The following is a 20,461-nucleotide window of genomic DNA, read 5'->3' as shown; positions in this document are numbered from 1 at the left end:
ATTCAAATAAAAGCTGGATTCCCGGAATTTAATTAAATTGCAATTAGTTCTATAGGAGATGGAAAAATCATTACGTACCACCTAGTGCAAAGAAATAAAAAACGGCCATCAGTTTACCGGAACTGGACTCGAAAAAATACAACCGACATACTATTTCTGCTCAAGTTTTAACCTTGACATTCAAACAATGAAAAAGTGGAATTTATTAAAGAAAAGGAATCTTACTTACCTTCTATTAGTTTTTATTTTATTTCCGTACTCGGAATTTAGATAATTAAGAGAAGCACAAAAGATTCATAACATTTCATATTTCAATGAAAAGGTTTTTATTTTCCTTATTTCATTTTATATAGCTTTTTCTTGATGTTTTCCAAAGGTTTTTAATTCAGTCTCTGGAAAATAAAATTCTTTAGTTCCATTTTTATTGTTGTATAGCCGTGAGGCGTATATTCACACGTGTCCGCTCCATAGATAATATTGCACTGTTATAGAATTAAAGATGCATTACATAAAATTAAGGGTGACGAAAGAAAAAAAAAAGTCATCAAATTCTTTTATTTGTAAGTAGTTTCAACAAAAAGTGACAATTTCAATTTTTGTTGGTCCACTTTTTAATAAATTAAAAAACCAAACATTAATTTGTTACGCTATTTAAAATAAATATTTTACAAAAAGCAAAACTTTCTTAACTAATGGATGGATACTTCAAACTATTAAACTAAATATGTAATTAACACAAAATTAATAACTAGTAGGAGTGTTTTTTCGTATAATAGGATCTCTCAGTTTACTTAAACAAATTTAATAAAAAATGGAATTTATTTGTACAAACTTTCATTATATACATACAAAATGAAATTCACACAACCCACATTAAAAAAATGAAACTAACAGTCTCAAATAGTTTAAGTTACTTATTGTTACCTGAAAACAGTCTATATTCACCGTAATCAATAAAACCATCAATATTCCTATCCATTAATTGCAAAATCTGATCCACAAGTTGTGTTATAGTGTCATCATCATACAAAGGCGCTGACACTATATCACGTTTACCTATGGACAAAAGTTTCTTGGAAAAAACTGACAGTAGAATTAACAGACAAAACAAAAGCTAAGCTACCTTTATGAAGTAGGTTTGCCCTGACCAGCAGCCTTTTGTTGGGCCCTAACAAACTCAGGATAATCAATGTAACCGTCACGGTTACTATCATCAACATTCAAAATAGGGTCAATTAGAGTAACTAATTCTTCATCTTTGAAGATCTTGTCCTCTATTTGACCAGCTTTTTCCTTGCTCCCTTGCTCTACACAACACAAGCAGAAAACAATCTCAAGTCATGTCGGAAATTACTACTTACCATGCCAATGGATTAATGACTTAATTAATTCACAGCCATCTAATTTATTGTTATTGTCAGCATCGTGCATTTTGAAGTAGTGAAACTGAAGTTCTTGCTCAGACATTTTACTAGTGTCAATAGGCACTTCCATATGTTCAGCTATATGTCTGGAAAACAAATGAATTACTGAAAGTACACAGAGTCTGAACCAAAGTACTCTTTCTCATGTGCAATATTGGCAGCATTTAGAATTTGTTGCGGTTGACCGTGGTGGTGCTGGACTGGTACTTGCTGTGGAACCTGTTGCATGGGCACCTGCTGCTGCATCGGTACATGTTGCATTGGTACTTGCTGATGTTGCACAGGTACTTGCTGATGTTGCATGGGTACTTGCTGATGTTGCACAGGAACGTGTTGGTACTGTTGTTGCGAACCCCCCTAAAACCAAAACTTATTTACTAAAAGATCAAAAATATGTTTAAGCCTACTTGATAATGTTGAGGCGGAACTCCCGGAGGTGCTCGTTGTGCTTGAACCGAAATCAGAAGAACACTCTGAAATATACTAAAACAGGCCAAAAACACGAACATTTTTTTGACGATTTGTTAAAACGGTTCAAAATAAATGATTTGTACACATAGCATACTTCAAAATGAACACGTATGTCAAAGAGAGCGTTGCCAACGCGACGCCAACAAAATCACGCCGTGGGAAATTCAAATTAGAATTTTGGAGGGAAAAGACGGTTCACCAATAAAAGTGATACGTACCGGATACATTTTAAATTCCTATTTACATTAGTTCAAAAGCACTATCTGTTGGTGTGTAGAAGAGGGAAGGTAGATTTGTCCGTAATAATATTTGTTTGGCAAGATAAGTAAATGCATCTTGCGCCCTTAACAGAGAATAACAGTAAATAAACGCAGTTTGATAACAGTGATGAGTGCAGTTCAAATTTAAAATAAGTGCTAAATATGAACAAACTCATCGTTTTATTATTTATAATTCCTCTAAGTGCAGGTATGTATTTTTATTTTTATATTTTTTTAATATAGGGGCACAACTAGGTCAGTTGTTTATAAAGGAAATAGGCTTTGAGCTAGTTATTATTAATAAGTCATTATTAACGTGGCCTCTGAATAATAGAATTTTAAATTATGGTAATGCGCTATTGATGTCTGCACGACATTCTGTATTTATTGAATACATCAATTGCAATATTTTAGCATTAAATTTCGTCACACTTAAATATTGTTGCGGAGTTGGTACCCAGCATGCTAATTCCGGGCTCCAGTGTGATGCTTTCAAGCCCCCTATAGAGGGAATACGAAAAGACGATGAGTCTTCTTGTCTCCATTCAATCGACGTTTGTTGCAAAAACCGAATTCAGTAATACAAAATCACTAATCAAACCCAAACTTAGTTTATAATTTTTAGGGAAGTACAATGCGATCAAGGTATAAATGACGCTAAAAGTGGGCAATCTTGTAACGGAGACGGTTTCAAAAAAGTACAATATAATTAACTGTTGCATTTTTCTACGAAATATTTTTAAGGACTGTTGTGAGGCTTGTCAATTGGGTAGCGACACAGGCAAGTCCACGAAAGCTTGTCAGGAGGCAGGACTCGGTCTTCCATTCGATAAAGCCTTTACTGAATGTTGCAAAGAGGTGATCGAGGCTCCAACCACAACAACTGAAAGAACAACCACTGCGGCAATTAAATCAACCCCATCCACAATTTACTCTCCACTACCACGTTTGTACATCAGTACCATTTTATTCCTTTAAAAAACTAAATTTTAGCTCTTGAAAACGTGTGTGATATTGGCGACGTTTGTGCACAAATCTGTATCCCGACCCAAGATTCGTACAAATGTACGTGTAATAAAGGGTTCACTTTAATGGGCGATGGGGTCTCCTGCAAACCTGATAAAAATAAGTCAGCGAAAAAAAATGACAGATGTTCCGTGAATAATCCTTGTGATCATGAGTGCACCGACACAGGCGTCGCAATTAAGTGTTCATGTCGGGAAGGGTACGAGCTAGCCAAAGACAAAAGAACGTGCAAAGGTATTTCCAATAGAATTTTTTGATTAACACTAATAGATATCGATGAGTGCGCCCAGGGAATCCACCAGTGCGAACCCAACGAAGAATGTGTAAACGAAGAAGGTTCATATTTTTGCGACGATCCGAATTTCCAACCCGAAACCGACCTAAACACCGACATCGAATTAGACGGCAACTGTCCCACTGGCTACAAATTTAATTACGAAAAAAAAGTCTGTGATGGTGAGTGGGAAAAAAACGAAAACGCCAAAATTCAGACAACTTTTCAGACATTGATGAATGCGAGTTTGATATAATTTGTCCACGGCCACAAACTTGCATTAACACAATTGGTTCGTTTAAATGCGAGGAAAACACGCCCCAATGCCCCCCAGGATTTCACTACAAAGACTCAATCGAGACGTGCACAGATATCGACGAATGTATAACCGGGGACAATGATTGCAACAAAGAATCGCAAGTGTGTCTAAACACCAAAGGGAATTACACTTGCATAGATAAAGTTTCGAAAAAAACATGTCCCCCCGGTTTTAAAAAAAATCCACTCACACAAAATTGTGACGACATTGATGAGTGTGTTGAAAATGAAGACCCGTGTGGACCCAATGAAGACTGTGTTAATGAGCCGGGAGGGCACAATTGTGTCCCAAAAAGTGGCAAAAAGACCTATGAGTATCCATTGCGGCCCCCTTACGAACCAGTTTTGCCCCCAAAACCCACAGATCTGGTTACCAGTACCACTACTAGCACTAGTACTACTACGACTACTACCACTACAACGCCAAAACCTCACGCTACGTGTCCAACAGGATTCAGATACTCGTCGCAAACTAATTCATGCATAGATATCGACGAATGTTCCGAAGACAACCAAGCCTGTGACAGCAGTCAGGAATGCTACAACAGCATTGGAAGTTATATTTGCAAGTGCAAGCCTGGTTTTAATAAAGATTTCCAAACCGGAGCTTGCGTCGGTAAATAAAAACAAATTCGGTTTTTCCCCTAGTTGGTAATCAATTTTCAGATATAAATGAATGCCAATTAAATTTACACGACTGTACCCAAGCCCAGCGCTGTGACAACACAATTGGTTCTTATTTATGTGCCAGAATAACGGGCTGTGGCACTGGCTACACCTTAAATTACGCCAATGGTTTATGCGAAGACGACGATGAGTGTGTCTTAGGCACCCACACTTGTAACAGTTTAGGTCCCAATTTCAGGTGTCGCAACACTTTAGGTTCCTACCGTTGTGACCCTGTACGAATCGTACCAAAACCTGCACCCACCCCTTTCATCCCTGTTTTCTCCACACCTTTCAGTACACAAAATTACCCTGTTCTTATCGGGACACGCAAAAAGTGCCTTCCGGGGTACATAATGAACCAACACGGTGTCTGTGAAGGTAATTACTGACTTGTTTAGACTTTAGTCAATTTTCTCATCCCAGATATAAACGAATGTGAAAGCAACCCGTGTCCCAGGGGTCAAAAATGTCTCAATTTCAACGGTAGGTATGAGTGCATTTCTGAACTACAGTGCAAAATTGGGTACGAAATGGACGAATCGGGAGAGAAATGCCTTGGTAAGTACATATGCGTTTTTTGGCTGTCGTTACTTAATTCAATTCAAGATATAAATGAGTGTACAAGAGGTACCCATAAATGTAAAGACACACAAATTTGCAAAAACGGCAACGGATTTTACACCTGTGAGTGTCCTCCGGGCCATCACATGGACCCCAGAACCCAAAGATGTGAAGATATCGACGAATGCAAACATTACAGGGTTTGTTACCTTCCAAGTAAGGGTGAGGCAAGTTCAGATAAATTGTGAACTTGCTTCACCTTGCGTTACTCTAAAGTTGGGTTTTCAAATTTTATTTCTAGGCATGTTATTTGAATGCTGAATGTGTGAATACAGTCGGGTCGTACAAATGTCACTGTAAAGAAGGATTTCGTGGTAAGGGCAACTCCTGTGAAGATATTGATGAATGCAAAGAAAATGCAGGATTGTGTGAACACCGCTGTGTCAATATTTGGGGATCTTATCGATGCGCTTGTAAACAGGGTTTTATATTAAGTTATGACAACAGGTACAATTTTTTTCTCAAAAAACAGGAAATATTTGCATTATTTATAGAACGTGTACGGATATCGACGAATGTGAGAAATTCAAAGATAAGAAACTCTGTGTTGGGATTTGTGACAATGTTCCGGGGAGTTACCAGTGCAAATGTCCAGATGGGTACCGGTTAGGGAGCGATGGGAGAACTTGCATCGGTAATTACACTAGGGGCCAAAATTAACAACTAAAATATTGCGATTTTCACATTGCAATATTTTTGTTATTCTTTGTCGAATATCGACGAATTTTTGTTCGACTTAACATTTCTAGTTTTGACTTATAAATGTTAAACCTAAACAACGAGAGCACTGTTTTTTTTATCAGTATAGTGTGCAAGAGACACTTCTTCACAAAGCATTGAAAAAGACGTTGCTTTTCTAATGTTACTAAATATTCGTTCAGACAAAAGACTACATAAAAAGGTAATTAAACCGAAAATTATTGCTTATGTCACCAAAAGAGCACAATTACGTCTTTGAACACAAAAAAATCTGAAAAACTTGGAACTTCAAAGGATTATAACAAGTAAAACGGTTAATTATTGGAAGTTTCCATGCGCCTATTTTGGCGTTTTGGCACATGCGGCCTACTTAATACGAACATTCATTGAAATCGTTTTTTTTTGAAGGTTTATATCTTTCATGTCTCAAGAATTAAAATTATGGAAAATGTGGTACATAATTCAGAAAAGAATGGGCAATAATCTGAAATCAGTAAAAACTTAAGTTTGCCTTTGTCGCAGACCACAGCTCAGTATAAAAATAAGTAAAAAAACAGTGCCTTCGTCTTTTGAGTATCACAATTAGAAGACAATACTAGAAATATTATTGCATTAAATTACAATGATCTACATAGTGTTTTCTTTAAGCTAAACAAAGTTGTTAAGTGTAGTTAACAAGTTTTGAAATTTATTTATAGATATTGATGAGTGCCAACAAAACGTCTGTCCTCACCACGATGACATTTGTTTAAATACCCGTGGCGGCTATAAGTGCTACACAATCAATTGCCCCCATAATTACATCAGGGATCCCCAGCATAAAGGGTATTCATTGAATCTACTTTTTGAAACAAGTGACTGTAATTATTTTCAGGCGTTGTAAATTGCCGCAAAATTTCTGCGACCGCAGAGACGTCCAATGTATCCTAATGCCAGAGCAATACACTTATCACTACGTAACTCTCGTTTCAAAACTTCCAATACTACGGGAGAGTGTCCAATTTTTCCAGATAAATGGACCCAGATGGGCCATAACCCGGGCTGAATTTTCAATGGAAGTTGTTACCGTGCAAGCGCCGTATGGTGTGGAAAAAGCCGACGAACGGTATTTCAAAATGGTCAAACTTGACCCCAACGCTATGAAACTGTTTCTGGTACGATCGATTGAAGGCCCACAAGAAATTCAACTAAAAGTTCAAATGCATCTCTACCAAAACAACATACTGACAGCAAATGTTGTTTCTTATATTTTTATAGTAGTTTCAGCTTATCCGTTTTAGAATTAGTCAGGTGAAGGATAGTGTGACTTTTCAATGGTGTTAGTCTATTTGGAAAAGTTACTTAGTTTGTACTTACTTTTTTAAACAAATTTTAATCAAATAAAAAATATAATACGTATAAATCAAGGATCATTTATTTGCAATGATATAATGTGTATACTATTTACTGCAGATTTAACAGTGTTCCACCTACCCAATCGGTGATCTCTCCCGACCCCCGCGATCAGTGTCTTCCCATCTGAACTGAATGCCAACGCGTTTATGAAACCGGTGACTGGTATTTCAAACAATTTAGTTATTTGTAAGAATTTATTTTCTAACTTCCAAAGCCTAATGAAACCATCATGTGATCCTGAAATTAAAAATTAGTACCAACCTAAAACAGTCCAGCATGACCAACCTGACGCTATCACATCACTGTGGACATGTGATGTAACGGCACTTATCCATAACGGTTGATTGTTGCTTGCATCAAATCCATGTGCCGCTTTAACACATGAAATAGGTTTCTTCTTCAAGCAACTCCAAACACTTACTTGTCTAAAATCAAATTAATGACACTCTTAGTTAGCCTTGACTTTTCATATTACCCATCATCCCCTCCTGACACAAAAGATTGGTCACTGATCAATTTAACACAGTCAATATTCCCAGGATGGGCATTAAAAATCAATTGGGACTCTTCACTGACTTTCCATAGTCTCACAGTGCCGTCTCTGCCCCCGCTTGAGAGCGGTCTATCTGAATTAAGAACGTCAATTGATGTAATACCATCTTGGTGACCAAATAATGTTTCAACAAACGCCATTTCATCTAAAGTCCACACTCTAACAGATCTGTCATTACTGGCTGAGTACAAGGTGTGACTATTGTGTTTTATGCAAAGAGCAGTGACTGGTTTTTTATGTCCTTTTAGAGTTGAAATATGTTGTAGAGTGTGGGGGTCCCAGACTTGAATTAAATTCGAAGTATCTCCAACAACCTAAAAATTAATCTTAAACAATGCTAGATCAAACCTGTACATTCTTACTAGAAATTTGGTATCTGTAGATATTGCTATACTGTAAATACAGCCTGTGTGGCCTTTAACTTCGCCAACATTTACTTTAACAAATGGGATAATTCCAAGTTTTTTATGTTCTTTAAGAGACCCTAAAAATTGTATTAAATACGTTTTAAAACTTGATAGACAGTATTTACATTTAACTACAATTCCGTCTTTGCTGCCAGAAAAAATCCAGTTATCATCTGATGATAAACAGAGGCAGGTAATGGTGTTATGTTGTTCACGACATTTCAAAATTTTATAATTACTTTGGTCTACACCTTGATACTTATCAGCAATTGTAATTCTGTACTTCCCGATTTGTTTCAAATGATCCGTTTTTAGTCTCTCTGATATAATTTCTTTACTGACTTCCTTGTCTTGTAACCTCCTTTGCTCTGCAAAAAATAAATACTTAGTAAATTTCTGCTTCTTACGCACAAAAAGTTACCTTCTCGCTCAATTTCCTCCAAGTAAATTTTAGCTAGTCTTAATTTTTTCTCCTGTGCGGTTTCATGTTCATCTTCAGACGACTGTTCATTAAGATTATGATCACTTTCGTCATCTCCTTCATCTTCACTACTAGTTACTTCTTCATTCTTACTTGATGTAGGTTCAGCTTTTCGTTTTCTACGGTTATCTGAGGAAAACTAGAGAAGACAATGTGGACATTATTTTTTCCAAACTTGAATACTTACTCTTGCAAGACCGTTAACAGGCTTCGACTTGATAAAAAATGACATTGTAGATAATTTTAATAAAAATTGTACATATGTAAAAGATTCCTTAGATAATTGTCACACGTGTTGATCTGTTTAACTTTTTTGAATTTGAGGTTAGATTATGCTCCTCAGTGACAAACTACAACATATAAAAGTCACTAGACACTGACCTTGGAATTGAAAAAACAAGAGTAAAATACTTTTTCCTTGATAAAGTTTTATAAATTAGTGTATTTAATTGACTTATAATTAAATCTACAAATTTAAAATATGCAAACTTTAACTCACATCAATAATTTGTTTTCATTATTTTAAAAACTGTTTGGCCGCTCATAGTTAAATAAGAAGCTCGCGCACGTTTTAAGTATTTATTCTAAATTTTCTTCTACAAAAAGACTAATTACTGAGTTTTTATTCACAAATTTCATTAAGTGTGAGGAACATAAAATAAGAAATTTTTTCATTGACGTTTTTAAATTTACATTCCACAGTGGGTATGTATATATGCATATATGAAAGACATCTCAATTACTTTTTGTTTGTTTTCCGAATAAAATGATAATTTTTGCGTATTCAAAAAAACTTGTGTTTTTATTTTCAATGTAGGTACCCCTGCAGCCACCGGTTATTTCTTTCGAAAACTACTAATCAAAGTGGCGGCGGCATAAAACAATTGAATAATTTGACATTTTGTACGAAAATTGACAATGGAGGCTTTCTTGTAAGTTCCAAAGTAAAACTTTAACAAAAACACATTCAATTTTCTTTTCAGGCAAGAACTTAATGACTTTCTCGTTGTTCCTCTCACTCAGGGAGCAACTCGCATTGCTGTGGCATTTGTTGCAAACCGAATTTTCGCGGAAATTGCATACAACTGTAAGCACCAATTTGGTATTTAACAGTACATTTTTGCTTTTTAGCTGTTCCCAGGGCATTTGTTTCGTTAGGCTGTTATTTTGGTGTTGGCCACTTATTTTTCTTAGTCTCGACTGAATTATTTTTGTTTTCCATAAGCACAATTGTGATTTTTGCCGCATGCTTTTCTATTGCTTTGCTTTCGAAAAAACTGCTTAAATGGAATATGCAAAAAACACTAAAAATACTAATCTTAATTTATTCCTCGTTTTGGTAACAATCTCGTGAGGGTGTGGTTATAATTTTAATTCTTTTACAGTTTTAGGATTCACACAGAGCGAAGTGATTTCGATCAATTCGTTCTTACTTTCATAATTATGGCTACAAAATTGTTATGTGCGGCTGAGAAACTGGAGAAGAAAGCGACGTTTAAACTGCCTAAAGTGTTTGTTTTGGTCTCATACTTGTGTTACTTACCTTGGATTTCTTTTACTGAGTTTGTGCAACTTTTTGATAAGCGATACGAATTGGTAAGTTTTTTATAGCATACTGGAAAAATATATTTCAAATTGGTGCCAGAATGAAAATTGGTGGATAATGGTGACATCAGCGGGATCCCGGGTTATTCTTTACAAACTAATGTCGTTTAAAATGATAGAATATGACATAATCGGAGATTTTTTCCTGTAAGTAAATATAGTTCTAATTGTCTTCAGAAATTACCAGTTTTTTTTCAGAAAACCACAAATATTCTCAATTCTGCGGGCAGTTCAGTTTAGAACCAGGTATTATTACCGCGCACAAGTAGTTGAGTTTGAGACATTAGCACTCGGTTTAAAAAAATTTGACTGGTTAAAGCACTCAATGTTTGACTTTCATGTAGCTGAATTTTCTATCTTAATCAAGGACTGTTTTTTGAATATCAACCTGCCCTTAACATCATATATTCGTGACAGTAAGTGCGAATTGTGGTCATATCACTTTAGTTTTATTGCTGTATTTTCAGAGATTGCAGCAGCGAAGGATAAACGTCTAGTTCTGTTCCATATAATGGCAATAATCTTGGTGGTGGCCACTTATAATCTCAGGTATTCGGTATTGTGGATGCTGGTCTTGGGTAGCATTTATCTGCAAGAGAAAGCATTGCATGCGCTTGCTGATTACTACGATATTTGCCTTTTTTCATGCCCTTCTCCCTTTTGTTACCATAAATTTGGTTTGCGTAAATATAGCTTTTATTTTTTGTATTCAGTTCTAGTCTTACACAATCAGTTTCGCATGTCGATACTTTTTGTAAATCCGGAAACAGTAAATTTCATGTCATCATTCACTTGCACACTTTTTGCTATTGCTACTGATATGGTTATAATTTTATTTATGAGCATGAAACATAAGACTGATTTTCACTATTTTAAGTATTTGAAGAAAGACTAATTTTAATGTGTTTTAGTTTATATGACAATGTTTTGTGGTTCCTTTCGTTCAAAATAAAAGTTTGTATTTATTAATTCATATTTATTTAGAAATATTCAAAAGACAAAAGGCACACACAGAAAGTTGATTACACTTGTTACATAGTTGTTCATTTTTTTCTGAGTAATACTTGGTGGTAATGGGCTTGAACACCATTTTGTGGTATGTAACAAAATAAGCCAAACTTAATTATGTCCTCAGATTAAAATTAAGTATGTAGCCCAGTAACTGAACTGTAAATAAATAAGAAGTATTTAACAAACGATAAAGTGCCTGAACAATTATGTTTTGTGACTGAATATAATTCCTAGTCAAATTGAGTGTTCCTATCCTACAATTGTACTAAAAAAATAATTACTACTGTCTAATTTTCACAAAGTATATGTAGGACAATTTAATATTTTAGTCGACCAGTCAGTAATATTTTTATTAAAATATCAATTTGTCCTCATGTATACTTAAGTAGTCTTTGTCTATGTGAAAATAACCAATAAAATATTGAGCCTTAAATAATTTTTCATCTTGTGTATACATTTGCAGTTATTTACTAAATACCAATATACAAATTCAGGCACTAGCTTAGATCACAAAATGACCCAACAAGGAATATATACATAATCTTTGAGGGAGCTAAGATATAATACAAAATAGAAAATCACTTTTTAAACAATAACCCCTTTAAAAAATTGGTAAATTATGCCGTTCTAAATACTGCTGGAGTCACCTCTTACAAAAATTGGCACAAATTTACAATATCTGTATTGTGTACAATTTACCAATTTTTCTTGAAAGAGATAATAAATAATACAACGTTTAAATACTCGGAAACAAATTAACTAGATTAATAAGATTCTAATAAACCTTTAGGAGAACGGACTAAAGAATGGTAACTAAACAAACAAGAAAAAAAAACAATCTGAAAATTTAGATATCAATCTTGCCTCACAGACATTGGATCATCCGTTGACAGACTTGATATGGAAGCTCGATGATTTGAATTAAAATCCGTGGCGCATTCAGAGCTCTGCAAAACAAATAATAAATCAAGCGCCTCAATGGGCCAAAACCCACTAACCACTTACATTGGTGCGAGAAATTTTCCTATTGCGTTCTGATTCGTTATCAGACTTTCTCCTCTTCTTCTTCGCAGTAATCGACTCTTGGCCACTGTCACCATCCTCCGAGTCCGTACTATCCGAATCGGAGCTGGAACTCGACGACGAGTCGCTGGAACTATCCGACGCCATCCCTGATGGCTGCTCTATGTTTATCCTCTCAGCCAGTTTGGCCAAGTCTGGCTCATGCTTAACCAACGCTTTGAGCCATTTTCGCGAAAATTTCGGCCTGCCTCTAGCTGTCTTATGCCAAACAACTGGGAAATTAGTCCTACTGCAAAAATTCTGCGTCACGGCGATTGTGGTATCGAGGTTGAGGACCACATGCCACCATCCTCCGGGTACGAAAACGGTTTCGCCCGGTTTTTGCAATATTTCGATCGGTTGACAGTCGGCAGGCCATGACGGTTCTTTGGTTTTCGGGTAGATGAAGTTGAACCACGTGATTGCTTCGTCTAGTTGTTTGCCACCCGTAGAACTTGTCACTTTCAGCAGTTCTTTAGGCGTGTGCGTCGGGAACAAACACCACCTAAGAAAAATTAGCCTCTAATTGTTTAAACAATTGAAAATTCTTTAGGAAATTCAGTGTTCAATGTTTCTTTTATAATTTAAAGCACACTACAAAAAGTTTGGTTGGATTATGTTGTACCTTTTGTGGCCCTGGATGAGAGCGTTCCAGGCGCTGGTTCCTAGAGGATCAATGTGTATTCCTGTTCCAGATCTGGCTGGGCCCATGACGAACCATCGGTAGGGCGGCCTGCGGTTTTCTCCCGCATATTTAAATAAGTCGTCTCTGAAGTAATAGGGCACTTCATAGTCTTCTAATAATTTTTTCCGGCGTCGGTGCTGTAAAAGTGTTTTAATTTTTTGGAATGAATGATTATGTGGGGGATACCTCGCCGAAATTGCTATCAAAAATATATAAGGGGCTATCATCTTTAGAATTGAGCATGTAATGTACATAGTACTTCATTTTCAGTTTAACATTATAACCGTCATTGTCTTCACCGCATTTAAATTTTTGGTTTCTGTATTTCTTGACCAATTTTTCTAAGGTCCATTTTTCGTTGGCTTTCCAGCCTACCTGAGTTCCAGTGATAACGACTGGTTTGTAGGGAAGCTCATAATTTGATATAAATTCGCGCTGTGAAACTTTGGATTCATCAATGCGTTCACAGTTGTCAGTAAAGTCCCAAAATTTCTTAAAATTATTTGCATAATTGCATTGGATCCAGGATTCTTTAGTGCTTAATTCTATGTCAAGAAAAAAATTATTAATAACGTTATTTACAACTTTTCTAGAAAATAAGGGAAAGAGGTTAAGGTTTAGTAACTGATTTACCTGGTCGAGCTTTTTTCTTTACTTCTTTTATACGTTTGCGTGCCCTGTGTGCAAAATTAACATCATCCATCCCTTGAAACTAAAGCAATTTGAAAAATTTTTGGTGAAAATAAACAGAAAATTATTTCAAAACGTTGAAACTGAATCAGCAACAGTCAAAACTCCACCAAAGGTGGCAATCTTGACTGTCAGTTTTCCGCCACAAGATAGGTTGGCGACACGTAACGCGCGATTTTCAAATTGATAAATCCCAATAATGTTTTTTGTATTAAAAATCAAAAATGCTTTAGAACATAAATTTATGTAATTTAGATTAAAATAAATTAATGGAAACATAAAAGTTTTTGTAATTATTATCTAAGCTTAATGTTTTATTAAAGAAAAAATGTTTATGTAACTTGTTATGATTTATTTAATCTTCCTATGTATTTATTAAATTGAAGCAGATTTATATAATTTATAATCTAATAAAAACGCGTAGTACATCTCTCACAAAACTGTACCAAAGGTAAATACAAAAGTTTGTATATCTGATTATTTGAAATAAAATAAAATGTCAAGCTCAAGATTATTTTGTGTCATTTAATTGGTTTAGATGAGGTGTTTTTAAATGAAAGAGTGATTTATTATAACGATTTATTCAACATAAAGTTGGGTTACATTCTGTACTTACCTAAAATACATCAATAAAATTGATATAAAATAAAGGTAAGTCCTAAGGGCTAATAATTTCACAGATTTGAGTAACAGCGGATCATTTACATTTTTATTTGAATTATGAACGCTAGATTTTGAATAATGTACAACATTAAAATGAAAGATTTACAGCATTGCAAAACGAACATTCGAGTTTTTAAAAACAATTAAACAGATAATCAAAATTTTTACAGTAAAAATACTTTATACATCAGCTCTTTCACCCATCATATCAGAAATACAACTGCAATGATATTCATTTTACATTTAGAACTAACTAACTTATCTAATTAATCACACCTTTAATTTTAGGCTTAAATTAACTCACATTTCAGTATGCGTCCATTTCACTGAATAACCTGGAATTATTTACAAACAAAACACTGCAAGTTCAACAGTAAGTAGTGTAGTCTCACTTCACACATGAAGTTAATTCATTTATTAAAAATTACATTTATATTGTGTATGTGGGTATGTAAGATGAAAGAGGACGACAGTTCCTGAAGTAACGTGTATGTAGGTACGTGAATGTTACATGACAAAAACCATTTATTATTTTTCAAACAATAAAACAAGTAACAATCACCATCAATTCTTGATGAAAATATTCGTACAGCATGCAATAAACATAGTCTTATCACAGTTGCTCAATAAATTCATTTATGGAAGGATCCAACTCCAATTTAACACCAACAAATCGAAAATTAGATTGTCCTCACAAATAGAGGCGATAAATTTCGTTTCCACGTTACATAAATTACACAAATCCTTTTCACATGGAAATAATAGAAATTCACAATGACGAAAATAGAAAATTTCTTTTTCTTCAAACGTTACGCCACCAACCGACGAAAATATTTCCTACATCTATAAATTCAAACCTTGCCATTAGTTATTTGATTTATTGTTTGAAAACGTATACAGTGGTCGTAAAGTAAAATGAAACACTTTTCAAAATGTAATGAAAAACGTCTAAAATGCAAAATTTTGTTATAGTACAATCTCGTTTCTTCCTTTTTTATCTTAAGTCAGTTATATAAAATCTAATTAAAAATAAGTAACAAAAATGGAACCAATGATCTTAAGCGCGGACGTTGGTAGTTTATGTAGCTAGCAGTTCGACCAAGACTGCTAAGCTGAGGGCCACGGCGATGGCGAATCTCGGTGGGGTGCAAGCCGCGAGTCCAAGTCCCATGGAGAGATGGGACCAAGCAGGAATGGGAGAAGCCGAGTTCTTGCCTCTTTGCATGGCAGCAGGATGCTCTCCTGGAAGTAATCAAGTTAAGTAATTGTTTATAGGGGCGAATTTGCGATTACCGTTGAGAACGTGGAGAAGAACGCTTGCTGAGTCTAGATTGGAGGGGCTGCAGGTGTAGTTTCCTGAATCTTCCGTCCGGGCGTGGAATATGATGAGTGTGCTCACTGTGGTGTCTGTTCCCACACGATCTGTGCGTATATCAATTGCACTCCGATCATATTTCAGGACGCGCTCGCCGTCGTGATACCAGAAGATATAGGCGGGCTCCTCCAAAGACTGGGTGATCACGCATTTTAGACTTACGGTGCTTCCGGTCTTCACATAAATGTCAGATTCGCCCGATATTTCAATTTTCGGGACTAGAAAAGAAGTTTTACTTATAATCGGCATTATTGCCCTAACAATAGAATTATTCAATTAGAAACACCCTTTCGAGGCCTCACGGGGCCGAGGGGGCTTATCGTTATGCCACTATTAATTAAATATGATTACCTCAGATCCAAATTGTATATAAGGGGATTTCAATACATCTTAAATTTATCCTACTATGAATTTCGACGAGCAGTTAAATAAATCCCATTTTAATAATATCAATCCTATAGATTATCTCTCATTTAGTATTTGCAACAATTTCATATCGATCCTTATGAAAGCAACTCAAGTCAAATTTCCACTAAACTTCTCTTCTCTCACTGTTTCGCGATCTTTAAGCTGATTGTTTGCCGAAAAATTTGAACCCTCAACTTTAAATTAAATCTATTATAAGCCACCCTTAAGAACTGAGTGGAGGACTACTCAACCTATAATTCTAACACCCTTACCTACTTCTCAACTGATCCGGCAAAATATTCAAGAACACTAATTAAGATTTTACAAACTTGAAAATTTGTCTTCAATTTTTTTACCCAAATTCTTAGTCCATGTTTTTTATCTGGTAAACACAATAATGTCAGTAACAGCATACCAGTAAAAAAAATCACAAGGTAAATAAAAATGTGGAAAAAATATATAGGTTGTTTGTCATTAAGAAAGGAGAAAACGGTCTAAGATGAATTGCCAATTTCGAAAAAAGTACATCTCGGCAGTGACGCAGCGAGGGGGGAACAAACTCAGGCAAAAGTATTTTGTAGTAGTAATAAAACTAAAATTATACACATTTTAAAAACAACTAAATTAAACATTCGAAATTTCGTATACAAATTTTTTAAATGTTGTCATAACTTCAGAAAATTGACAAATTTTTACTTTTCTTATTTTGAAATTGTAAAACTATTTTGGAAAGAACCAAATTAAACATTCCAATTTTATATACAATTGTCATAACTTCAGAAGATTCGCAAATTTTTCCTTTTTTTATTTTGCAAAATGCGGCAAAATTGTACCTCAAACGTTAATATTTTTATGCATACATATGTAAAATGTTCCGAGAAATCTATTAGCGTCGAGAAAACTGCAAAATTCTTGATCATGTAGAAGTTATAGTTGAATTAATATTTAGGATATTTTTGACTTAATCAGCAATTTTCTTGATAACTATTTAACGTAGGACATTTTTTTTTATACAGGGTGTCCCAGCGAGTTGAAAAAGTCCATTAGTGACTTTTAAATGGTAAAATTAAAAAAATATATATAGGACATTGATAGATACTAATCTAGTCCATCGCCTAAAATTATTTTCAACTATACAGCATGTCTCAAAAATAAGTTACAATACAAACTTGTGTTCTTTTAAATGAAACACCTATGTTTCTTAGCGTTTTTGGATGTAGATTTTTATAACAATGTTTTATTGGTCGATTTTGCTTAGTTTTAAAAATAAGACGGTTTTTTTGACGAAAACATGCACTTTTTAAAAATTTATTAAGTACACAAAAACTAAGACATCTAGAAATACATTTTTTTACTACCACGAAGAAGAAGGTACAAGCTATATGGTTGTAACATTTTTTTAGTGTGTTGCATTTGCAAAGATAAAAAAATGAAGGCGTTTGTTAAAAGTTCAATAACTTAAAAAAATTAAATGGAACACCCTATTTATTGTTTTTGCATTTAAAAGATTATAAATTGTCTTTCTAAAATTATTTACTTTTAAGTGTTTATAATCAATAACTAAAAATATATTTAACGTTAAACATAAAAAAATTATTATTGTTTCAGTAGCCAAAAAGTGCACAGTTGCACAAGAGATAGAAGAAATATCACTTAATAATCACATTTGTGTTAAACTAAATCCCTTATTCTTTATTTTGACAATAAAATAATTCGAATTTTTGGTATTTATAACGACTTTTACAAACTCTGGATAAATCAATGGATAAGTGATTCGTGGTGGAATTACTATGGTTGCCATAGTACCTACAATGCTTCAGGTATTGATAGGCATTGTTGCTACAATTAATATTGAATGTTACATATCTTTTCATTTATCAGTTCTAGACATTAAAAGTTTTTTTTTAGATAGACAATTTATCAATGTATTAGATGCAAAAATAAAAAATAGGGAGTTTTATTTAAATTTTTTCTGTTATTTAACTCTTAACAAACTTCTTAATTTATTAATCTTTACAAATGCAAAACACTAAAAAATTGCTACAGCTTTAACTTCTGTACTTTCTTCGTTCCAGAAGTAAGAAAAAATTTGTTCTAGCTGTCTTAGTTTTTGTGTAATAAATTTTTAAAAATGCATGTTTTCGTCAAAATAAACGTGTTATTTTAAAACTAAGCGAAATCGACTAATAAAAGTTTAGCGTAAAAACATTGTTTTAAAAGGCTACATCCAAAAATGCAAAGCAACATACGGTGTTTTATGTAAAAAAACACAAGTTTGTATCGTAACGTATTTTTGGGACATGCTGCATGGTTGAAAATAATTTTAAGTGATGCACTAGATTAGTATCTATCAATGTCTTATACATTTTTTTTTAAATTTTACTATTTAAACGTCACTAATAGACTTTTTCAACTCGCTGGGACATCCTGTGTCTGTTTGAAAAAAATGACAAAAATAAAAAAAAATAAAAACTTTAAAATTAAACCATTTACACTCTTCGGGGTTCAAGAAACTTGGGTAAATACAAAAACGTTGTAAAAATGCATAAAATAAATTTTTGAAAAATTTAGTGTATGAATATATTGAATTAAAACATTGAGGCATAGGCATTTTGTGCGACTGTTTTTAGAAACATCTTATGCTACATTTTTACCATCACTGACTGTGCATATTGTGAGAAATATTTGTAGATCAACGAAATGACGTGTAAATAAGTGTTCAATTTTTTTTACATAGGTAAACCCTATGTAAAAAAACAAATCGTATTTCGCAATTTAAACACCAGCAACTTTCCTTTTAAGAAAATAAGCATTTGGCATTTGTTTTAATTTAATTAATGCGTGCTAAAGAGGTGTTAAAATTACGGTTTTTGGTGTTCATCGTTCGCCAAACCGTAACTAACCCTGTAAATTTTATATGATATAATTTATGTTTAATCAAAGTTCTGTGTTCCAATATCTCGGCAATTATTGTAACTGAATTAGCTTTGACTCAAGTTGGGAGAGTGGAAACTGTTGTACCTAGGTTACCTACCTACAACGTTGAGGGTGATGAAATGGCTCATTTTGGGCTCGGTACTGACTTGACATTCGTACTGTCCGGCATCCCTTGGTTGTACATATTTAACTTGTAGTGTCCATGTGTCGGTAGCTTCGACTAGGAAAGCTTGAAAACGGTCGTCGGCGATGAAAGTATACCTATCTACTGTGAGAATATGAGCGTCTCTTCTCCTGATCCACGACACAGATTTGTTGCCCAACTGTTTTACTTTACAGGGGAGGTATGCGTGCGTTCCCAACTGTGTCGTTATGTTGGTGGTCGTTGTGGGATCAAAGTATGGCCCAGTGTATAATCCTGTGAATCTTTTAACTGCATGGGCTGCTTCTCCGCCGGAAAACACTGAAAAAACAAACCATAATTTAGAATCTAAAAGCATCAAGCCGGATAAATGTGATGCAGTAATTATATTTTCGCGGTTTGGGGCTTTTATATCCTCAGGAAAATAATGATTTCCTTAAAACTATTCCTCCTACCGCCTTATTCAAAGAGTGTGTGACGATTAACGGATTTTTAAAAACACCAATTAGAATAAAATTAATAAAAAAAAAAAAAATTTCGCCAAAAGGCATATTTAGTGTTGAAAAAGTGGGCTGTAGCAGTGATTTTTTTTTGGCTTATGCTGTGGTGTGACGCGGCGGTGGGTGGATTAATTGGTTTTGGAAAATAAAATGTGATGATAATTTTTGTAATTTGATATGATGTTGGTGTTGAATATGTATATGTGGGAGACGTGGAGTTATTGATTATTCAAATATCCTTTGTTTAATCGAGAATGCTAGAGTGGATGATCCTTAACCCGTTTGCTATTGACGATTTCTTAGAGTTCTTATAATATAATCACGTTTCATTTGGATGAATGACATAAAGACTTGGAGAGATTATTGGCTGGTGGAATAGTGAAGACTAGATCGGGTTTATTCGCGTAACTCGAATTGATTTGCAACTAAAATCGGGCTCATTATTGGGATATCATTAGTGAAATGGGAGATGAAAATGTGGAGGATCATCAGATTTTCTTTTAGGTAAAATCAATGTTGAAGTCGGATATAGATGATCAAATCGAGTTAAAGCCACATGTGGTTTGGACATCTTATAGAATTAATTTCCTTTCATATTTTAAACAGGCGTAGGTACAAAACTCCTAAACTTTTATACATTTTACAGTCGACTGCCTGGGCCTCAGAACTTCCATACGATTTACGAACTTTTTAAGATGAGGCAATCTGTTAACAAAATTAAAAATTAGGGTCGACTTCCGAACTTCACACCCATTCAGAAAATTTGTTCAAGTGATTCCGTTTAT

At 34.4% G+C, this 20,461-nt stretch overlaps 6 protein-coding genes across 9 annotated transcripts in view; 2 read left to right on the top strand and 4 right to left on the bottom strand.

Moving 5' to 3' along the window:
• Nucleotides 1-800: 800 nt before the first annotated feature.
• LOC123006118 (multiple coagulation factor deficiency protein 2 homolog) lies at nt 801-2,027 on the bottom strand. 2 transcript variants are annotated; one of them, XM_044400325.1, is made up of 5 exons: nt 1,832-2,027; nt 1,561-1,781; nt 1,362-1,510; nt 1,124-1,307; nt 801-1,056 (listed from the first exon to the last, which is right to left on the bottom strand). In XM_044400325.1, the coding sequence occupies exons 1-4, from the start codon at nt 1,931-1,933 to the stop codon at nt 1,126-1,128; spliced, it is 654 nt and encodes a 217-aa protein (XP_044256260.1). In that variant the 5' UTR covers nt 1,934-2,027; the 3' UTR covers nt 801-1,056; nt 1,124-1,125. The 2 variants fall into 2 exon arrangements, with proteins under 2 accessions (XP_044256260.1, XP_044256259.1); XM_044400324.1 differs by having other exon boundaries at nt 801-1,307.
• Nucleotides 2,028-2,140: 113 nt separating this feature from the next.
• On the top strand, nt 2,141-7,164 carry LOC123006114 (fibulin-1-like). Its single transcript, XM_044400317.1, has 14 exons — nt 2,141-2,363; nt 2,570-2,732; nt 2,781-2,853; nt 2,900-3,101; nt 3,149-3,415; nt 3,452-3,637; nt 3,685-4,389; nt 4,440-4,820; nt 4,866-5,000; nt 5,049-5,203; nt 5,305-5,510; nt 5,558-5,697; nt 6,461-6,587; nt 6,637-7,164. The coding sequence occupies exons 1-14, from the start codon at nt 2,318-2,320 to the stop codon at nt 7,040-7,042; spliced, it is 3,192 nt and encodes a 1,063-aa protein (XP_044256252.1). The 5' UTR covers nt 2,141-2,317; the 3' UTR covers nt 7,043-7,164.
• Nucleotides 7,155-9,176, bottom strand: LOC123006115 (U3 small nucleolar RNA-interacting protein 2). Its single transcript, XM_044400318.1, has 8 exons — nt 9,098-9,176; nt 8,786-8,948; nt 8,539-8,737; nt 8,243-8,485; nt 8,073-8,194; nt 7,633-8,024; nt 7,443-7,582; nt 7,155-7,394 (listed from the first exon to the last, which is right to left on the bottom strand). Exons 2-8 carry the CDS (start codon nt 8,828-8,830, stop codon nt 7,165-7,167), a joined length of 1,371 nt encoding a protein of 456 aa, XP_044256253.1. The 5' UTR covers nt 8,831-8,948; nt 9,098-9,176; the 3' UTR covers nt 7,155-7,164.
• On the top strand, nt 9,116-11,277 carry LOC123006116. 2 transcript variants are annotated; one of them, XM_044400320.1, is made up of 8 exons: nt 9,116-9,303; nt 9,416-9,530; nt 9,582-9,685; nt 9,730-9,937; nt 9,984-10,194; nt 10,244-10,350; nt 10,402-10,619; nt 10,671-11,277. In XM_044400320.1, exons 2-8 carry the CDS (start codon nt 9,517-9,519, stop codon nt 11,096-11,098), a joined length of 1,290 nt encoding a protein of 429 aa, XP_044256255.1. In that variant the 5' UTR covers nt 9,116-9,303; nt 9,416-9,516; the 3' UTR covers nt 11,099-11,277. The 2 variants fall into 2 exon arrangements, with proteins under 2 accessions (XP_044256255.1, XP_044256256.1); XM_044400321.1 differs by lacking the exon at nt 9,116-9,303 and having other exon boundaries at nt 9,384-9,530.
• Nucleotides 11,170-13,760, bottom strand: LOC123006117 (bifunctional arginine demethylase and lysyl-hydroxylase PSR). 2 transcript variants are annotated; one of them, XM_044400323.1, is made up of 5 exons: nt 13,595-13,760; nt 13,148-13,506; nt 12,902-13,098; nt 12,213-12,781; nt 11,170-12,161 (listed from the first exon to the last, which is right to left on the bottom strand). In XM_044400323.1, exons 1-5 carry the CDS (start codon nt 13,662-13,664, stop codon nt 12,154-12,156), a joined length of 1,203 nt encoding a protein of 400 aa, XP_044256258.1. In that variant the 5' UTR covers nt 13,665-13,760; the 3' UTR covers nt 11,170-12,153. The 2 variants fall into 2 exon arrangements, with proteins under 2 accessions (XP_044256258.1, XP_044256257.1); XM_044400322.1 differs by having other exon boundaries at nt 12,220-12,781.
• Nucleotides 13,761-14,222: 462 nt separating this feature from the next.
• LOC123006616 (hemicentin-2-like) overlaps nt 14,223-20,461 on the bottom strand; it is a 191,327-nt gene continuing 185,088 nt past the window's right edge. Inside the window, exons 3-5 of the mRNA XM_044401230.1 lie at nt 19,132-19,497; nt 15,608-15,907; nt 14,223-15,556 (exon numbers count right to left, since the gene is read on the bottom strand). Coding sequence (XP_044257165.1) covers nt 15,393-15,556; nt 15,608-15,907; nt 19,132-19,497 — 830 coding nt within the window. The 3' untranslated portion in view covers nt 14,223-15,392. The remainder of the gene's footprint in view (nt 15,557-15,607; nt 15,908-19,131; nt 19,498-20,461) is intronic.

The sequence above is a fragment of the Tribolium madens genome, unplaced genomic scaffold (assembly GCF_015345945.1).
Source record: "Tribolium madens isolate multiple individuals breed KSU strain unplaced genomic scaffold, Tmad_KSU_1.1 Scaffold_2;HRSCAF=44;Tcas5.2_LGX, whole genome shotgun sequence".
Taxonomy (NCBI): Eukaryota; Metazoa; Arthropoda; class Insecta; order Coleoptera; family Tenebrionidae; genus Tribolium; species Tribolium madens.
This window is presented reverse-complemented; position numbering and strand designations above follow the sequence as displayed.